Below are 16,880 nucleotides of genomic sequence, written 5' to 3'. Positions count from 1 at the left end.
GTTGGGGGCCCATGAATTACATCATAGGAGGCAACACAACACAAAACACTGTTGCTGTATGTAAGTTTTATTTTATTTGTTTTTTTTATCTTACATTTTGGAAATGTACATCCAGTTGTTTTTTTCCTTTTATTTTTTTTGGGGGCCCCCAAGAGAGTGGGGTGCTAAGATAGAGCTTCTTTAGCTTATACCTATACGTAAATCCAGCAATGGGGGCAGCAGAAATGTGGGGTGGGGTGAGGGCCGCGTGTCTCCGTGGCCCAACTTCTTTCCTTCCCCCTGACCCCCCCTCTTTTCTCTCCCTCCCCGCCCCAGACGTGGACGAGTGCCGGAGGAGCCCCCGCCCCTGTGCCAACGGGCGCTGCGAGAACTCAGTGGGCAGCTTCAGCTGCAGGTGCCGGGCCGGCTACCAGGTGGACCCCTCCGGCTCCGAGTGCCAGGGTGGGTCTGGGGCAAAGAGAGGGGGGGCTGGGATGGACTGCTCCCCACCTCCGCCTCAAAGCAACACTCTCTTCCTCCTCCTCCTCCTCCTCCTCCTCCTCCAGACATTGACGAATGTGCCAAGACCCCCCCGCCGTGTGCCAACGGGCACTGCCAAAACACCCCCGGCTCTTTCCGCTGCTCCTGCCCCACCGGCTATGTTCCCAGCCCCACCGGCTTTGAATGCAGAGGTAACAGGGGGGGGGGGGTCCCTGCCTGTCTGGGAGGAAGGGAGAGGCTGGAGGGGAAACTGAGGCCCCTCTGACCAAGGGAGGGTGGGGGGGACAGGTGGAGGAGGCAGCCTTTTGGGGGTCCTGTTTCGTTCCCCCCATTTTCTTACCCTCCTGGGTCTCCCTCCCCTCCGGTATTAATGCTTTTCATGGTGGGGCTGTGCGAAGATAAGGGAATTTGGGGACATAATATACCTACAACAAACTCCAAAAATTTAAATTCCCGTTTCAAAAAAAACCAAACACCCTGAAGTCTTTTTGTTAGCGCATCGATGTCAAAAGAAACCTACAGAACCCTTTTCATATACGCAACCACAGCGGCGAGGACTTTAAGAGCAAAAAGTGGGAATCTTTTCTGCTACCTTTCACCACCCAGAATTCCTAGTGAAAAAGCCTCTGGTTTTTATTTTTATTTTTTTTAAATAAAAGTTATTTTAAATATTTTTTCATCTGTCAGGAATGCTTTGATGGTGTTTCCTGCTTGGCAGGGGGTTGGACTGGATGGCCCTTGGGGTCTCTTCCAACTCGATGATTCTATGATTCTAGGATTCCAATTCATTATATATCATTACCCAGAATGCTTTTATGACCTTACAATTCCACCACATATGATAAAAGGTGACCTCTTTTTCTTGACATTTCCAGTAGATATTTGTACCCGTCTTATACATTTTTGCTAGCTTACTGGGAGTCAAATACCAATAGCACATCATTTTCATACCATTTTCTTTTTTCTGAAATAATATTTATTAAGTTTTCCATTTTAATAATCCAAGAAAAACCACACTAAAACATTCCAAATTATAATACAATCAAAAAAGCCAACTATAAATGCCAAATTATATATCTTTGCGTGACTTCCCCTGCTCTGAATTTCGTGAAGTGCTGATCATCTAATACCACATTGCATTTCTTAATTAGTCAGCAGACCGTTCCGATGTTAATTCTTCGTTTAATTTTCATTTCCTTTTCCTGCCACTGATCTGTTCAACTTTCGCCTTCATAGTTCTGTATGAAATAAGTTTCTCTGTTGTTATATCCGCATTCCAGCAATTCCATTTTTGATTTCTGCTCACGGGGAATTTTCATAGCATTTTCTTTTGACGTGCTGAAAATTTCAAATCAGTTTTCCTTTTTTTTAATCAAGAATTTATTAATTTTTTAAAGAATATAACAGAGAATAAACATACAAAATACAAAACAAAACACTACTACAATACACTACAAAACCAAAATACAAAAACAAAACCTAACAAAAAACATTTATTTTAACTATACTTACCTTATTTATAATCTTAATTTGGGACTTCCTCACGACCTCTCTTCTGCGTTCATTTCAAATATACTATAGTAACTTTAAAACATTTTTAATTTCCTCTTCTTCCAATATTCTTAATCCTTATCTATCATCATATATCCATAAACTTATTCCTAACAAAATACACATAACACTATTCTAACTTCTTACATCCTACTTTCACCTAACATTTTATTACTATCGCCTAAAATATCCTCTGATTTCAATTTCAAATGTCTAATAAAATTTCAAATCAGTTTTCCACAGCCTTTCCCAAGCTGAAAGTTGAATGTGACCCCCTTTCTCTGCCCCCAGACATCGACGAATGCTCCCAGAGCCCCCCACCCTGCGCCCGCGGCCGCTGCCAGAACACGCCCGGCTCCTACCAGTGCAGCTGCCCCTCCGGCTTCCAGCCCGGCCCCACGGGCACCGAATGCCAGGGTGAGAGAGGGCGCCCCCTTGCCCCCCTTCCCACAGCAGCCAGCTTGGGGCCCACGGCCCTCGGCCCCCACAGCCCGCCTCCCGGGGGATGCTGCCTTGCCCTGCGTCAGACCATTGGGCCCACCTGCCTCAGTATTGCTTACACAGGCTGGCAGCAGCAGCCCTCCCAGCCCTCCCTCTAGATGCTGCCACCAGGGAGGGAGCCTGGGCGCCTTCTGCATGCCAAGCAACTGCTGTAGACATGGGGCCCTTTTGCTGAACGTTCCCCCAACCTGCCTCCTCCTGGGACCCAGCACCAGAGCAAACGGGGGGGTCCCAGTCAGGGTGGATTTGGTTTAAATCACAATTTAAACCACTAGTCAGTAAGACTGGATTGAAATAATTTATTTTTTTTACAGAAAGACTCGTTTTTGCTGGTGTCATCCTAATATTTACAACCAGATGAAGGTTTCCTTTTTGGAATCATAAGTTTTCAGAGTAGTTTTTACAGTTATATCACCAATTCCTGATTTGGTTAAACTATTAGTTGGTCTGCCATAGTCAAAACAAAATAAAAAATAAATAATTCCTTCCAGTAGCACCTTAGAGACCAGCTAAGTTTGTTCTTGGTATATGAGCTTTCGTGTGCATGCACACTTCTTCAGATACAATGAAATAGAAGTCACCAGACCCTTATATATGGTATGAGCTTTCGTATCTGAAGATTTTTTATGTTTTATTTTGTTTAGAAATACCTAGACAAGCAATTATGAAATTATTGTGAGGTTCAATAAGTTAACTGTAAGACAACTTTTCTGCTGTACTTGATTGGAAGGAGATAAATAATCATTTCCTTAATAACCATTTCAACAATTTATTTAACTAAAACAATAACATTATAGCATATGTATCCATGTTTGTTAACCGATGTGGTTAAATGATTAAAAAAATAAAAAAAAATAAAACCCTTAGATTGAGTTTTAGCACACATGAAAAAATTAAAACAAACCCTTGTTTCCTGATTAATAGCCTTTGGACTATAATGTAACTTAAATAGAAAACTATCTTTAGAAAGATTTTTCCTCCAAAAGCATTTTATTTTAAAAATCTGATTAAATTTTTTTTAATCTGATATTTAAAAAATCATTGATTTTTATCCACCCTGGTCCCAGCCAGCCAGCCAGCCAGCCCCCACTCCACATGTCCAGTGGGGGCTTCCAGACCCCCCTGGGCCCAAGTACCTTGGGAGGGAGGGAGGGTCAGGCGCAGAGAAGCCCCCGAGACCTCCATCGCTCTTTTTTTGCAGACGTGGACGAGTGCCGGGAGACCCCCACCATCTGCCAACCCGGCCGCTGCGAAAACGTCCCCGGGGGCTACCGCTGCACCTGCCCCATTGGCTACCAGCCCCACCCGCTGGGCACTCAGTGCGTAGGTAAGAGTGCCAGGGAGAGGGCGGAGACACCGACCACTGCCTTGGCTTCCAGGGCTGGGCATGAGTTCCCAGGGGGACAGGAAAACCAGAGCGCCCCTGTCCATGCGCAGAGATCTGGATTTCGAAACGGCTCCTCCACGAATCCGGAGATGTTTGGTGTAGCGCAGGCAGCGGTTTGAGCGTCGGCTTGGGACCTGGGAGACCCGGGTTCAAATCCTCCCACTCGGCCACAAAGCCCGCTGGGGGGGGGGTCTCGGTCCAGTCGCTGCCGCTCAGCCTGGCCTACCTCGCAGGGTTGTTGAGAGGATAAGGAAGCGACTGGGAGGGTAAGTGAGATACAAAGAAGAAAGAATTGGTCATGGTGAAATTCTGGTGTGTCTCTCTTTTCTCTCCCCCCCCCCAAAAGATGTGGATGAATGCCAGCAGAGCCCCCCGCCCTGTGGGTCTGGGCGCTGCGAGAACGTGCCCGGCGGGTATCGCTGCCTCTGCCCTGCGGGATTCCGCGCCAGCCTGACGGAAAACCAGTGCCTGGGTGAGAGGATGAGAGCGGAGGCGCCTTGCTTGGGGGGCCTTTGGGGTTGGGGTCAGCCCCGCGGGGCCCCTGACTCTCCCCGTCTGCCCCTTTCTAGACATGGATGAGTGTGCCGCGGGAACGCCCTGTGGGCCTCAAGGGCGCTGCATCAACACGGAGGGCTCCTTCCGCTGCCAGTGTGGACGAGGGTACCGCGCAGAGGGCACGGGGACGTCCTGCGTGGGTGAGGGGGGGCAGGGGGCGGGCGGCTGGGGGGGGGGGATTTGGCATTGGGCGCCCCTGCAGGCAGACCATACCCACCTCCACTGATTCCCTTGGCTGTGTGTTCTGGTGTGCTCGGGGTTGGAATGGATGACCCTCAGGGGTCCCTTCCAAAAACAAACTTCCATGGGGCAGCCCTTCTGGAGTTGCCCCCTCTGAGCCGCCTCCTCACGCTCCCCTGGCTGAGCACCCCCAACTCCCCCCGCCTCCTTCTCTGCCCCCCAGACGTCAACGAGTGCCTGGAGGGCGACTTCTGCTTCCCGCGGGGCGAGTGCCTCAACACCGAGGGCTCCTACACTTGCCTGTGTGCCCAGGGCTTCACCCTCGCCCCCAGCGGGGCCTCCTGCATTGGTAAGGGGCCCCGGACCCCGAGGGCCACCCGGCGCAGGATGCAGGCTGGCACAGATGCGGCCTGGCAGACGGAGGGAGGCAGCGGTCTTGGATCTCTTCCTTGGGTGCTGGGCAGGGCGGGCGGGCATCTCCCTGCCGCGCTGACCCCCTCCTTCCCTCCCCACAGACATTGACGAATGCCTGCCTGGCACTGCGTGTGCCGGGGGCCACTGCGCCAACACCGAGGGCTCTTTCGACTGCTACTGCCCGCCGGGCACCCGCAGCAGCGCCAACAAGGCCTCCTGCGAGGGTGAGGAGGGCCGGGGGAGGGGGGGCAAGAGGGAGGCGGGGGGGAGGGCCAAGAAACTCTGGCATGGGCCTGACCTCCGACTCCCCTAGACATCGACGAGTGCCAGGAGTATGGGGCCGCCCTCTGTGGGACTCAGCGCTGTGAGAACACGCCCGGCTCTTACCGCTGCGTGGCAGATTGCCAGGCTGGCTACCAGGCTGGCAGCGCGGGAGACTGCATTGGTGAGTGTTGCTGCCAGGGCCCAAGCGGGGGGCTCGGTGGGGGGGGGTCTGGAAGTCTCTCTTTTGCTCTGGGGCTTCGTTGGGTGGCCATCTGTCTTGGATGCTTTAGCTGAGATTCTTGCCTCGCCAGGGGTTGGACTAGAGGACCTTCAGGGGTCCCTTCCGACTCTACGATTCTGTGATTTCTGAGGCTGCCAAGGAGTCCCCACCCCCTTTATTGCTGGGGGAGGGGCGGTATTATTGGGTTATTGTTTTTATATATTGTGATCTTTTTTGTGAACCACCCTGAGACCTCCAGGTATCGGGCAGTAATAATAATAATAAATAATAATATTTATTATTTGTACCCCGCCCATCTGGCTGGATTTCTCCAGCCACTTTGGGCGGCTTCCAACAAAAATCAGATACAAAAACATCACACATTTAAAACTTCCCTGAAAAGGGCTGCCTTCAGGTATTTTCTGAATGTCAGGTAGTAGTTTATTCCCTTGACCTCTGATGGGAGGGCGTTCCACAGGGCGGGCGCCACTACCGAGAAGGCCCTCTGCCTGGTTCCCTGTAGTTTTGCTTCTCGCAGTGAGGGAACCGACAGAAGGCCCTCGGCGCTGGATCTCAGTGTCCGGGCTGAATGATGGGGGTGGAGACGCTCCTTCAGGTATACAGGACCGAGGCCGTTTAGGGCTTTAAAGGTCAGCACCAACACTTTGAATTGTGCTCGGAAACGTACCGGGAGCCAATGTAGATCTCTCAGGACCGGTGTTATGTGGTCCCGGCGGCCGCTCTCAATCACCAGTCTAGCCACCACATGCTGGATTAATTGCAGTTTCTGGGTCACCTTCAAAGGTAGCCCCACATAGAGCGCATTGCAGTAGTCCAAGTGAGAGATAACCAGAGCATGCACCACTCTGGTGAGACAGTCTGCGGGCAGGGAGGGTCTCATCCTGCGTACCAGATGGAGCTGGTAGACAGCTGCCCTGGATACAGAATTAACCTGCGCCTCCATGGACAGCTGTGAGTCCAAAATGACTCCCAGGCTGTGCACCTGGTCCTTCAGGGGCACAGTTACCCCATTCAGGACCAGAGAGTCCCCCACACCTGCCCACCCCCTGTCCTCCAAAAACAGTACTTCTGTCTTGTCAGGATTCAACCTCAATCTGTTAGCCGCCATCCATCCTCCAACCGCCAGTATATAAATAATAATAATAATAATAATAATAATAATAATAATAATAATAGGAGGAGGAGGAGGAGCAAAAGCTCTTTCCTGAAGCTGCCCCCCCGTCAAAGAGATCCCTCCAGACTTGAGAGGCTCCTGACTCCTATGAAGCTGAATGCAGGAAGGTTCAGGGCAGGTGAAAGAAAGTCCTTCTTTGCCGAGTTGAACCGTGGAACTCCCTGCCACAGGAGGCATTGACGGCCAGCCACCTGGGTGGCTTTTTAAAAGGATTAGTCAGATTCATGGAGGAGGAGAGATGCCTGTGGATGGCTTTCAGCTCCAATGGCTCTGCCTCCAATTTTTTCCTGCGTCCCGGATGCTGCAAAGTCCCCATTGCCCCCCCCCCTGAGAGCGGGACGCTGGACTCTGTGCTCTGCTGTCCTGATGCAGCAAGCTCTGTTGACGCTCTTAAGTTTGACATCACGTTTTGCGCTCCTTGGGCGCCGCTCCTCTCTTTTCTTTCCTCCCCTGCCCCACAACATGTCCTTATGGGGCCTTCCTTCAGACATCAACGAATGCCAGGAGTACGGCGTGAGCCTCTGTGGGGAGAAGCGCTGCGAAAACACCCCGGGCTCCTACCACTGCGTTGCCAGCTGCCAGACTGGCTATCAAGCCACAGCCACCGGGGACTGTGTGGGTGAGTCACTGGGGGGGGGCGAACCCATCAGACGGGAGTGGGTCGCCTCTTGCCCCCGGGCCGAGCTGGGAAAGGGGTGCAAGCCTGTGAGGAGGCTCCTTGGGGGGGTGGAGGGAGAGGGCGCTGAGCGGGTGGCCCTGGTGTCTTCCAGACGTGGACGAGTGCCAGAACAGCTCCCTCTGTGGCGCCCACGCCGTCTGCCACAACCTGCCCGGCTCCTTCCAGTGCATCTGCGACCAGGGCTACGAGAGCGCCAGGGACGGGCGCCATTGCCTGGGTACGTGGAGGGGGGCGAGGGAGGGAGGGGTGCTGGCGATGCCCCCATTCTCCACCAAGGTCTCCTGGGGAAGAGGCTGCCAGGGGGTGTCTCCGTAAGGGACCAGTGGCAGAGGGGGCAGGTCCCCAGTGAGTCCCTCCGCCATCACCCCCCTCTCTTTGCTGCCCCCCACAGACATGAACGAGTGTGAGATGCTGCAAGGGGTCTGCGGAACGGCCCCCTGTGAGAATGTGGAGGGCTCCTTCCTGTGCATCTGCCCCCGGGCGGGCGAAGAATTTGACCCCATGGTCGGGCGCTGTGTTGCTGTGCCAGGTGAGAGGCTTCGAGCTTGGGCTGGGGGGGGACTCCTTTCTCCATAGGGTCCACCCCTGGATCATCCCGGCTGCTCTTTCCCGGACCTCCTCCAACTCTCCCCCCTTCCGCCTTTTCCAGCGCGCCCCCCGGCCTTCCCTCGGCACCCCGAGTCTCCACGGCCCGAGACCTGGCCCTCCGGGACCAGTGAGGGCGTCCGCCGCGAATGCTACTATGACCCCAACGCAGCGCAGGCGTGCGAGAACGTCCTGGCCTGGAACGCCACGCGCCAAGAGTGCTGCTGCAGCCTGGGCCATGGCTGGGGGGTCGACTGCCACATCCAGGCCTGCCCCGCCCCAGGGACAGGTAAGGAACTCTCAGAGGCGGGGAAGGTTCCGCTGAGCCCTAAGCCCGAGCGGGGATTCGAACCCTCGTCTCATTTCATCCCCGCAGCAACAACAACCCTGTGAGGTAGGCGAGGCTGAAGCAGTCACTGAGCCTGGCTCGCCCAGGGAGAGCTTCATGGTCTCTCCCATGTCCTAGTCCGGGGGTCCTCAAACTTTTTCAGCAGGAGGCCAGTTCACTGTCCCTCAGACCTTGTGGGGGGCCGGACTATATGGGGGGGTTGAACACAGCAGAGGGACGATGAGTGGCACGCGAAAGGGCTCCGGAGAGGGGTTGGCACCAACAAAGCCCAGCCCCCTTCCTCCTCTAGGCAGGGCAGGGAGAAGCCAGGAGGAGGGAGGGAGGAGGCACTGGTGCCGCCACCCTGTGAGGGAGAGGGAGGGAGAGGGAAAGAACACGTGTGCTGAACTGTCCGTGGGGCAGATTTAGAAGGCAATTGGGCCTGATCCAGCCCACGGACCTTAGTTTGCTGACCCATGCCCTAGTCTGACACTCCAACCACTAGGCAACACAGCCCGTTATGGGTGCAGGTGGGAAGTTTCTGTAGGGTTCTGCAAGCGGGGCAGGAGTGGGGGGGCCCTTGGGCGCTGCTGACACATCCTCTCCTCCTTCTGCCCCCCAGCTGAGTACCAGATCCTGTGTCCTCACGGCAACGGCTTCGCTGCCCCTGGCACAGGAAGCCTCTCTGCCCTTGCAGGTGAGATTTGCTGCTCTCGGGGGGCTTTTGTCGGGGGGAAGGTGCCCTGGCCACCCTCCTGGGTCTGTCCTTGGCCCCGGGAGGCACTGGGGTTTCTGGGCGCGCTGCCCTTGGTCCTGTGGGGCTCTCTCGCTGACCCTCTCCTTGTCCTGGGCAGATGTGGACGAGTGCTCCCTCTTCAACGCCCAGGTGTGCAAGGGGGGCGTCTGCGTCAACAAGGTCCCCGGCTACGCCTGCTACTGCCCCAACGGCTACTACTACGAGACGCAGCACTTGGAGTGCATCGGTGAGAGCCTCTGCCCGCCCCCGAACCCCCTTCTGCCTGGGCAGCTCCTCTTGCCCCAATTATGCCCTTGAGGGACCCCGGGGTAAACAGGTCCCTCCTGGAACCCACACACGCCTACTTGACCTCCTGCATCAGCAAAGCGCTCACATTGGCAAGAAACCAATTAACACCGACACTGTGGAACTCCCTGCCTCTTGATATCAGGCCGTGCCACCTCTGCTGTGCTTGAAATGTTCCCATTTAGAGAAGCCGAACCAGTGCTTTGTTGCTTTAAAAAGATGTTTAGGGGTACTCTCATTTTGACTCATGAAAATCACCATTTTATAATTCAGTTTGGGGGGCGGGGATAAATACAGTAAATGGAAACAAGTACAAAGATTCGCAAAATGTTTAGGGGTATGCATACCCCCAGAAAAAAGCACTGAGCCTAACCCAGATGTTCAGAAATTCTGTGCAAGTTTCAATCTGTTTTAAGCCTATTAAATTTCTGAACGTATTAAACTATTATCGATACCTTTATTATATTTTTTTGGGAAAAGCTTAGATGCTTTTTTTGCAATCAAGCGGTGTATAAACTTTAGGAACTAGCTAAATTGCAGAGGGTTGGGTGACCCTTGGCGACTTTTCCCGACTCTGCAATTCAATGATTCTGCAAAAAGGAGGCCCTCGCCTGCTCTTCTGACCCCCCCGCTTGTCCCTCCCCAGATAACGACGAGTGCCTTGACGAGGAGGCGGAGCCATGCGTGGGGGGGCGCTGCATCAACACCATTGGCTCCTACTACTGCTCCTGCGCTGCCCCTCTGGTGCTGGACGCTTCGCATCGCCGCTGTGTGAGCAACGACAGCCAAGGCGCAGGTAGGGGGCAGACCCCTCCCCACACCCACCCGCTTCCCAATTCCCCCCCTCGGCTGTCTCTCTCTCTCTCTCTCTCCTTGACCCATCCTGCCCTCCCTCTGACTCCCTTCCTCCCCTCAATTCTTGCATTCAAGAGGCTTGGGCCAGCTCACCCTTGGGCTCCCTTCCAACCTGGCCCTTCTTACCCATTGAGGCTAGGGGGGGGGGCGCCAGGGCACCAAGTTCTGGAGGGCGCCAGGCGAGAGTCCGGGGAACACCAAACGAGCGCGCTGAGTGAACAAGGGTGCGTGCGCCGCTCCCGCCGAGTGTCGGCTCGGTTTTTCCCCTTTTAGCCTGCAGGCGCCGAATTCTGCGGGGCGCCAGAAGGCTAAAAGGGGAAAATGCTGGACCTCCATTTCTCATACAATTAAGTCTGTGAACCTGGAGGAAGCAGTTCTGACCCCTTCTGGGCCCACCTCTTTCCCCAAAGGCCAGCGGCTGCAAAATCTTGTGGTGGTAGGTTCCAGAGGCTAATTTGTTTTGGCCATCTTCAGCCTCGCCGTTTTTTGTTGTTTTTTTGCGGTTTGACCTCAGGATTTTGAAAGGGATCACTCCATGTGGGATTCTTGTGGAGGGCTGATGCTCCAGCTCAGCAGATCCCAAACTTTTTCCAGGACCTGCCTCCTTGATTCCGTAAACTCAGCCCCAGATCCAGATCTGGTCATTTGGGCTCTCTGTGTTTACTCCTCCACCACTCCGCAGGATCCCTGTGAACGGGATCCGCGCAGGGTTGGGGCCATGGGGGAGGGGGCGAGAAGAGGGCCTGGCATCCATTGCGGCCGCATCTCCATTTCTCCCGCTCTCCCTGCGTTCCAGATGACAACCTGGCTGTGTGCTGGCAAGAGGTGGGGCCCGACTTGGTCTGCAGCCGCCCCCTCCTGGACCGGCAGGTCACCTACACGGAGTGCTGCTGCCTCTATGGCGAGGCCTGGAGCATGGACTGCGCTCTGTGCCCAGCCCCAGACTCAGGTAAGACCCATGGTGGGCTGGGGGGGGGGGAGGCATTGCAGCCTAAGTACTGCTGGGTCAGTCCCAAGGAGACCCCTCGAGCCCAGCATCCTGTCCTCCCAGGGGCCAAAGGAAGCGGTACCTTGGTTGTCAAACTTTTTTTTTTTTTTTTTAACAGAATTTATTGGCATTTTCACAAAACAACATAAACCCAACCCCCACACCTACAAATATCAAAACAAATACAAATACACATACACATAATGTCAGGATTCTTCTTCTTATCTGTATATCTTACTATAGAAAAAAAAAAAAAATTCTAGTTCCGAATCTTGACACTTGACTTCCCCCGCCTGTGCACCTTCGGTTTTAATACAATACACTTTCTCCTTAACATCTTTTCTCTATAGAAGTTTAACTTAACTTGATATAGAAAGAAAAGACACCTTTGTCTTATCTTTTGCATTATAGCCTAAAACTTAACCAAATATTCTTAGAGCTAAACTTATTTCTTCTATCATTTAACATGCTGCTTTTAACTTAAATTCAATATCTCCTTACTTATTTAACATAAACTTATTTAACAAACTTCACACTCCGATTTCGGATACCATGGCAGACCATCTATGTTATACCATGATTAATTCAACCCACTCCCCTTTTGTCCATTGTCTTCTCCTGTCTTTCACCAGAACCGAATCCCCTATTGTATGCTTCTGAATGTCCACAGATCCAGGTTACAACCACAACAAGCCCTGCATCGAGCTCCAAGATGTTCATCCTCTGCGTTCTGAGCTTCTCCGTAGCTTTGTACCAAAATTCTTCTTCTTGTAGAAATCTTAATTCTCTGTCCCTCGACCCCGAGCTGCCACCTCGGAATCTAGATATTAAAAAACTTTCCGTTTCAGGGTTTCTGCCACCCCCTGAAAACAGTCCCTGTTCCAATCGGATTTGCTCTGCCATCTCAGACCATCCTTCCAGCACATCTTCCAGCTCTTTGCAAAAGTCTGTTTCCATTGAGTAGATTTTTTGGAGAGCCTCCTCTGTGGAATGCAGATTATTTCCATTTATAATCCCACACAAGACTCTTAATTTTCGATTAGTCAGCTCCAATTGAAAGACAGTGAGCTTTTCCTCTACCTCCCAGTCCTTCTGTGCTAGCATAAGCGCAAAGTCCAACATCTTCGGGGAAGGGAGGTGGGTATCAAATTACATTTCCTGTCTTTTTCCTCCTTTGTCTCAATTTTTTCCTGCGCAATTCCAAATCGCCGCCATTTCTTCCGAAGCCAGAGTATAAAGACCAAAACTTCAAATGGAGATATTTTTCCTCAATTAACCCCTGAGAGGGAATCTCTACAGAGTCAGTTTTCAAATTCCGAGTACTTTCAAATGATTAGTGTAGCAGCAGTCACTTAAAGAGTTAAGTCCTTCCACCACCCGAAGGGAGAGAGGCGGGCTGCCTTTTCTTTTGATCCCAGAGCTTTTCCCGAAGTACAAAGAGTCAGTCAATTACTCACAGCTTCTGGTTTCTTGGCAACTCCTTAATGACAGGTAGAACAGAGACGCTCCTCACGGACTTTGCCGCCGCATGTAAACATCCCGGTTGGGGCATATCCCCCTAGAGCCCGACTCCGTGGTCCCTTCACCCCCACTCCCCCCTTACAGGGGGCGCGGGGGAAGGGTTCGGAGCACAGCGGGCATAGCCGGGGAGCCCAGGGCGCGGGACGCTCTTCCCGCGCCCCACTTGGTTGTCAAACTTAATCCGTTCTGGGAGTCCATTTGAAAACCAAAGTGTGGCTTCCGACTGGCTGCAGGGGCTTCCTGCACTCAACCGTGAGCCGCGTCGGACGCTCGGCTTCCGAAAAACATTTGCAAACCGGAACCAAGCCATTCGACAACCACGGTACCACTGTACCCCTAAGGTTTAGTCCGAATTCATGAGTTCGAATGCTGCCCTAGTTGCAATTCCAACATTGCCGAGTGCTGGGCTTCCTCTTTCCCCCTTGGAGTCCCTTTGCACTACGGGAGGGAGGCCTGGGATCAGTGCCGGATTTACGTATAAGCTAAAGAAGCTCTAGCTTAGGGCCCCCCTCTCTTGGGGTCCCCCAAAAAAATTAAAGGAAAGAAAAAAACCCTGGATGTACATTTCCAAAATACAATAATAAAAAACAAATAAATTAAAACCTACATACAGCAACAGCGTTTAGTATTGTGTTGGTTCCTATGATGTAAGACATGGGCCCCGCCTGTTTGTCTGCTCCCTCAAATATCCCTGCTTTGCTCCTTTCTATATATAGGGTGCCTACATTCTGCATGGACTGGTTGCATGGCAACATGCGCAAATGGCTTGAGATACCTCTTAGGTCCATAAATGACCATATAGCATATATTCAACACAAAAACAGCAACCATTTGTTGTTGACAAAGGACAGCTGGACATATCAAGGGCCCCATTACCTTCAGGAGCTTAGGGCCTTATCAAATCTAAATCTGGCCCTGCCTGGGACCCATTCCCATGTAACTCCCCCCTCCCCAGCCCCACTTGCAGATGCCCTTGGGAATTGGGGAGAGAAGAGGCTTTGTGACGCTCCCCTGACCAACAATCTCCTTCTCCCCCCCCCAACCAGATGACTTTGAGACCCTCTGCAACGTCCTCCGCCCCCCCACTGGCTACGGAGCAGGTCCGCGCCCGGGAGGTGTGGGGCCGCCCTTTGAGTACGGCGGGCTGCCCTACAGCCCAGAGATCTTCGCCCCCCCGCCGCGCCCTGGACCCCCCCGCCTGCCGGACTACGACCTCTTCCCCCGCGACTCCCTGTACGGCCCTTCGCCCTACGAGGCCACCGACTTTGAGGACCTGCCCTATGGCGAGGCCAGGCAGGAGGGCCCCGCAGAGACCCCCCGGGGGGTGTACCGGCCCCGCAGCCCCCCCGAGCCGGAATGGCACCTGCCCCCACCCCGCAGCGGCTCCAGCTCCTACCTGGAACGGCCAGGAAGGGCCAGCGAGGACTATGGTAAGTGGGGGGGGGCTGGGTTTTCCCCAAACTGGCATATGTGGCCGACTGTCACCGACTGGGGGGGGGGGGGCTCTAGTGTGGAAGTGGGCAAGGCCTGGTGGAAAGTGGGGGTGGCCCTGCCATGGATGAAGCCACTGGCCCATCTAGTCCAACCTCCTGTTCTCGCAGTGGCCAAGTACCCCTGAGAACCCAGGTAGACTGCCTCTGGAGCTGGAGGTTCCATAAGAAGGGCCTGGCTATTAGAGATCAGGTCTGTGGAGTGGGCAACCAGATGCCCCAGTGGGAAGCCCCTACCCCCACAAGCAGGATCTGCACCCAAGACCCCTCCTGCGGTTTCCAACAACTGTGAATCAGAAGCAGTTACTGCTTCTGAACCACGGAGCCAGAGCAGAGCCATCATGGCTAATAGCCACCTGTCGCCATGGATGTTGTCTAATCCTCTTTGAGAGCCATCCAGACATGTGGCAGGGAGTTCCACAGTTGAACTTGGTGCCGAAGGAACCAGCCCTTTTTTCTAAACCTGTCCTGGGTCTATTTATTGGGTGTCCACAAGTTTTAGTGTTAGGAGGGAGGAAATCTTTCCCCTGCTCTCTTTTCTCCAGGCCAGGCGTTAAGTTCACTTCCGACTCCCTTGCCTTCTTTCCGGTGCCTTTTTTCTTTAAAAAAAATGTTTAGGGGTACTTTCATTTTGACTCAAGAAAATCATTGTTTTATAGTTCAAATCAGGAAAAAAGAAATGCAGTAGTCCAAATAAGGAAGAACAAATAAATACAGTAAATGGACAAAAGTACAAAGATTCACAAAATGTTTAGGGGTATGCGTACCCCCAGGAAAAAAGCACTGCTTTTTCCTAAGCTGGAAAGCCCCGTGGGCTGCGCCCCTTACTCACAGGGTGTCGCTCCTTCCCCTTGGATCCTTGGTGTGGCCCTTTCCTATCTCTACAAAACCCTTCCTGCGGGGAGACCATCAGAACTGGGCACCTTTTCTCTTCCGCTTGCCAATCTGCCTTGCCCCCCTCCCTCCCTCCCCAGGCCCCTTTGAGGGATTTGGGGGTCTCCTGGCAGAGGAGTGTGGGATCCTGAGCGGCTGCGAGAACGGGCGCTGCGTCCGCGTTGGCGACGGCTTCACCTGCGACTGCCACGAGGGCTACCGCCTGGACCCCGCCCGCATGGCCTGCCTGGGTGAGTCTGCCCCACGCCCTGCCATCGCGGCGTGCCTGGGGGTGGGACCCCCAAGGGCCACCTGGCCCATGCCAAGGTTTGGCTGCCCCCTTTCAGCCCCTTCGCGTCTCTCTCCCTCTTCCGCAGACGTCGACGAGTGTGGCGAGTCGGAGCACCTCTGCCCGGGGGGGCGCTGCCTCAACATGGAGGGCTCCTACCGCTGCCTGTGCCCCCGTGGCACTGTGCCCGCTGGGCAGCCCCCCCGCTGCGTCCCTGCCCCCCGCAGCCGAGCCTGAGCAAGGGGGGAGGAAAAGGCTGGGGGAAAGTATTTATTTACCTGTATAGACTGGGAGGGGAGGGGTGACCCAGGACAAAATCCTCTCCCCCCCCCACCAGCAAATGGAGGCTCCTCACCCAGGGAGACCCAGAGGAGGTGGCCTGGAAATGCACTTATATTTGGGGGGGGGGGGTAGGAAGCAGCTCTTGTCCACTCCCAGTTTGGGCCAACTTGGCCCGCTGCATCAGTGCAAAAAGTCTCAAAATAGGATTTAATTGCCCATCTTTGAGGAAATATTTGTAGTCAAAAAAGAAGCTGAACTTCAGGCTTGCCTTACTCGGGAAAGGGGGGTGGCATTCAGCAAACTGAGCTTGTTCCCCCCACCCCCATTTGAACAGCCTCCACTCTGCCCCACTGGATTTGCCCCATTCCTCTTCTGGCAATGTTTTTTGTAAAGGCCAAGCCACTTTCCTCGCCAGCTGGGGGGGGGGCAGGGGGTCACTGAGGCTATTTCTGCATCGCCTCAGGGAGGAAGAGGCACTCTGCGCGTGGCCCTGCGCCCTCCTTTCCACACACATGCCCAGCCTCCTGGGCCTTTAGATGCTGGAGCCTTGCGGATCTGACCCCAGAGTCTGCCTGGGCCAAATATTTGGTGCCCCCCTGGGGAACCCAGTCTGCTTGCCAAAGAAAGCCAGGATGCCTTACTGGGTGGGCTGCCACCCCCCTGCTGAGATGGGGGGCAAGTGTCCCCCCCACCCTATCCCAAAGCTGTAATGAGGGTGGGGAGAAGAACCCCCCTGGGGGCTGGTTTTGGAAAAAGACATTCACAACTGGGTGCATGTTCCCCCTTGGTCTTGTAGCCTCCAGAACCGGCAGAGAAGGGCTTCAAATCCCCCCCTGGCTCCAGCAGACCCCCCCCCGCCAGTCCCACACCCTTCCTAAGCTATCCAGACACACACACCCCTCCCAGGCAACAAGGGCCAGCCCCCCTGCTTGCCTGGCTTAGCCCCCCCCCTTGCCCACCGCAAGATGGGTGCTCCTGGGCATCGCCACCCCCCTCACTGCTGTTACTAGAACAATAAAGGTTTTCTACAAAATGTGATGGAGTGGGTGTCTCTTGGGAAGTGAGATGGGGCAGGGAGGGGAGAGGGCAGGGTGTGGTTTGAGGTTGGGGGGGGCAGAAAAGAGAGCCCAGTTCCCCAGTTCCAGGGCTGGGGGGAGACGAGGGCCTGCGGAGCAACTTGTGGGGTGCCCTTTCTCCCTTC

At 54.0% G+C, this 16,880-nt stretch overlaps 1 protein-coding gene across 1 annotated transcript in view; it reads left to right on the top strand.

Annotated features, from left to right (window-relative positions):
* The window catches only part of LTBP4 (latent transforming growth factor beta binding protein 4), a 49,182-nt gene extending 32,470 nt beyond the window's left edge, over positions 1-16,712 (top strand). Inside the window, exons 14-33 of the mRNA XM_033158645.1 lie at positions 316-441; positions 546-671; positions 2,323-2,448; positions 3,734-3,859; positions 4,266-4,391; positions 4,489-4,614; positions 4,878-5,003; positions 5,170-5,292; positions 5,382-5,513; positions 7,235-7,366; positions 7,518-7,643; positions 7,818-7,955; positions 8,076-8,300; positions 8,962-9,036; positions 9,194-9,322; positions 10,028-10,177; positions 11,033-11,185; positions 13,792-14,175; positions 15,210-15,359; positions 15,486-16,712. Coding sequence (XP_033014536.1) covers positions 316-441; positions 546-671; positions 2,323-2,448; positions 3,734-3,859; positions 4,266-4,391; positions 4,489-4,614; positions 4,878-5,003; positions 5,170-5,292; positions 5,382-5,513; positions 7,235-7,366; positions 7,518-7,643; positions 7,818-7,955; positions 8,076-8,300; positions 8,962-9,036; positions 9,194-9,322; positions 10,028-10,177; positions 11,033-11,185; positions 13,792-14,175; positions 15,210-15,359; positions 15,486-15,634 — 2,948 coding nt within the window. The 3' untranslated portion in view covers positions 15,635-16,712. The remainder of the gene's footprint in view (positions 1-315; positions 442-545; positions 672-2,322; positions 2,449-3,733; positions 3,860-4,265; positions 4,392-4,488; positions 4,615-4,877; positions 5,004-5,169; positions 5,293-5,381; positions 5,514-7,234; positions 7,367-7,517; positions 7,644-7,817; positions 7,956-8,075; positions 8,301-8,961; positions 9,037-9,193; positions 9,323-10,027; positions 10,178-11,032; positions 11,186-13,791; positions 14,176-15,209; positions 15,360-15,485) is intronic.
* The last annotated feature ends 168 nt before the right edge of the window (positions 16,713-16,880 follow it).

Source organism: Lacerta agilis, chromosome 8, assembly GCF_009819535.1.
Source record: "Lacerta agilis isolate rLacAgi1 chromosome 8, rLacAgi1.pri, whole genome shotgun sequence".
Taxonomy (NCBI): Eukaryota; Metazoa; Chordata; class Lepidosauria; order Squamata; family Lacertidae; genus Lacerta; species Lacerta agilis.
This window is presented reverse-complemented; position numbering and strand designations above follow the sequence as displayed.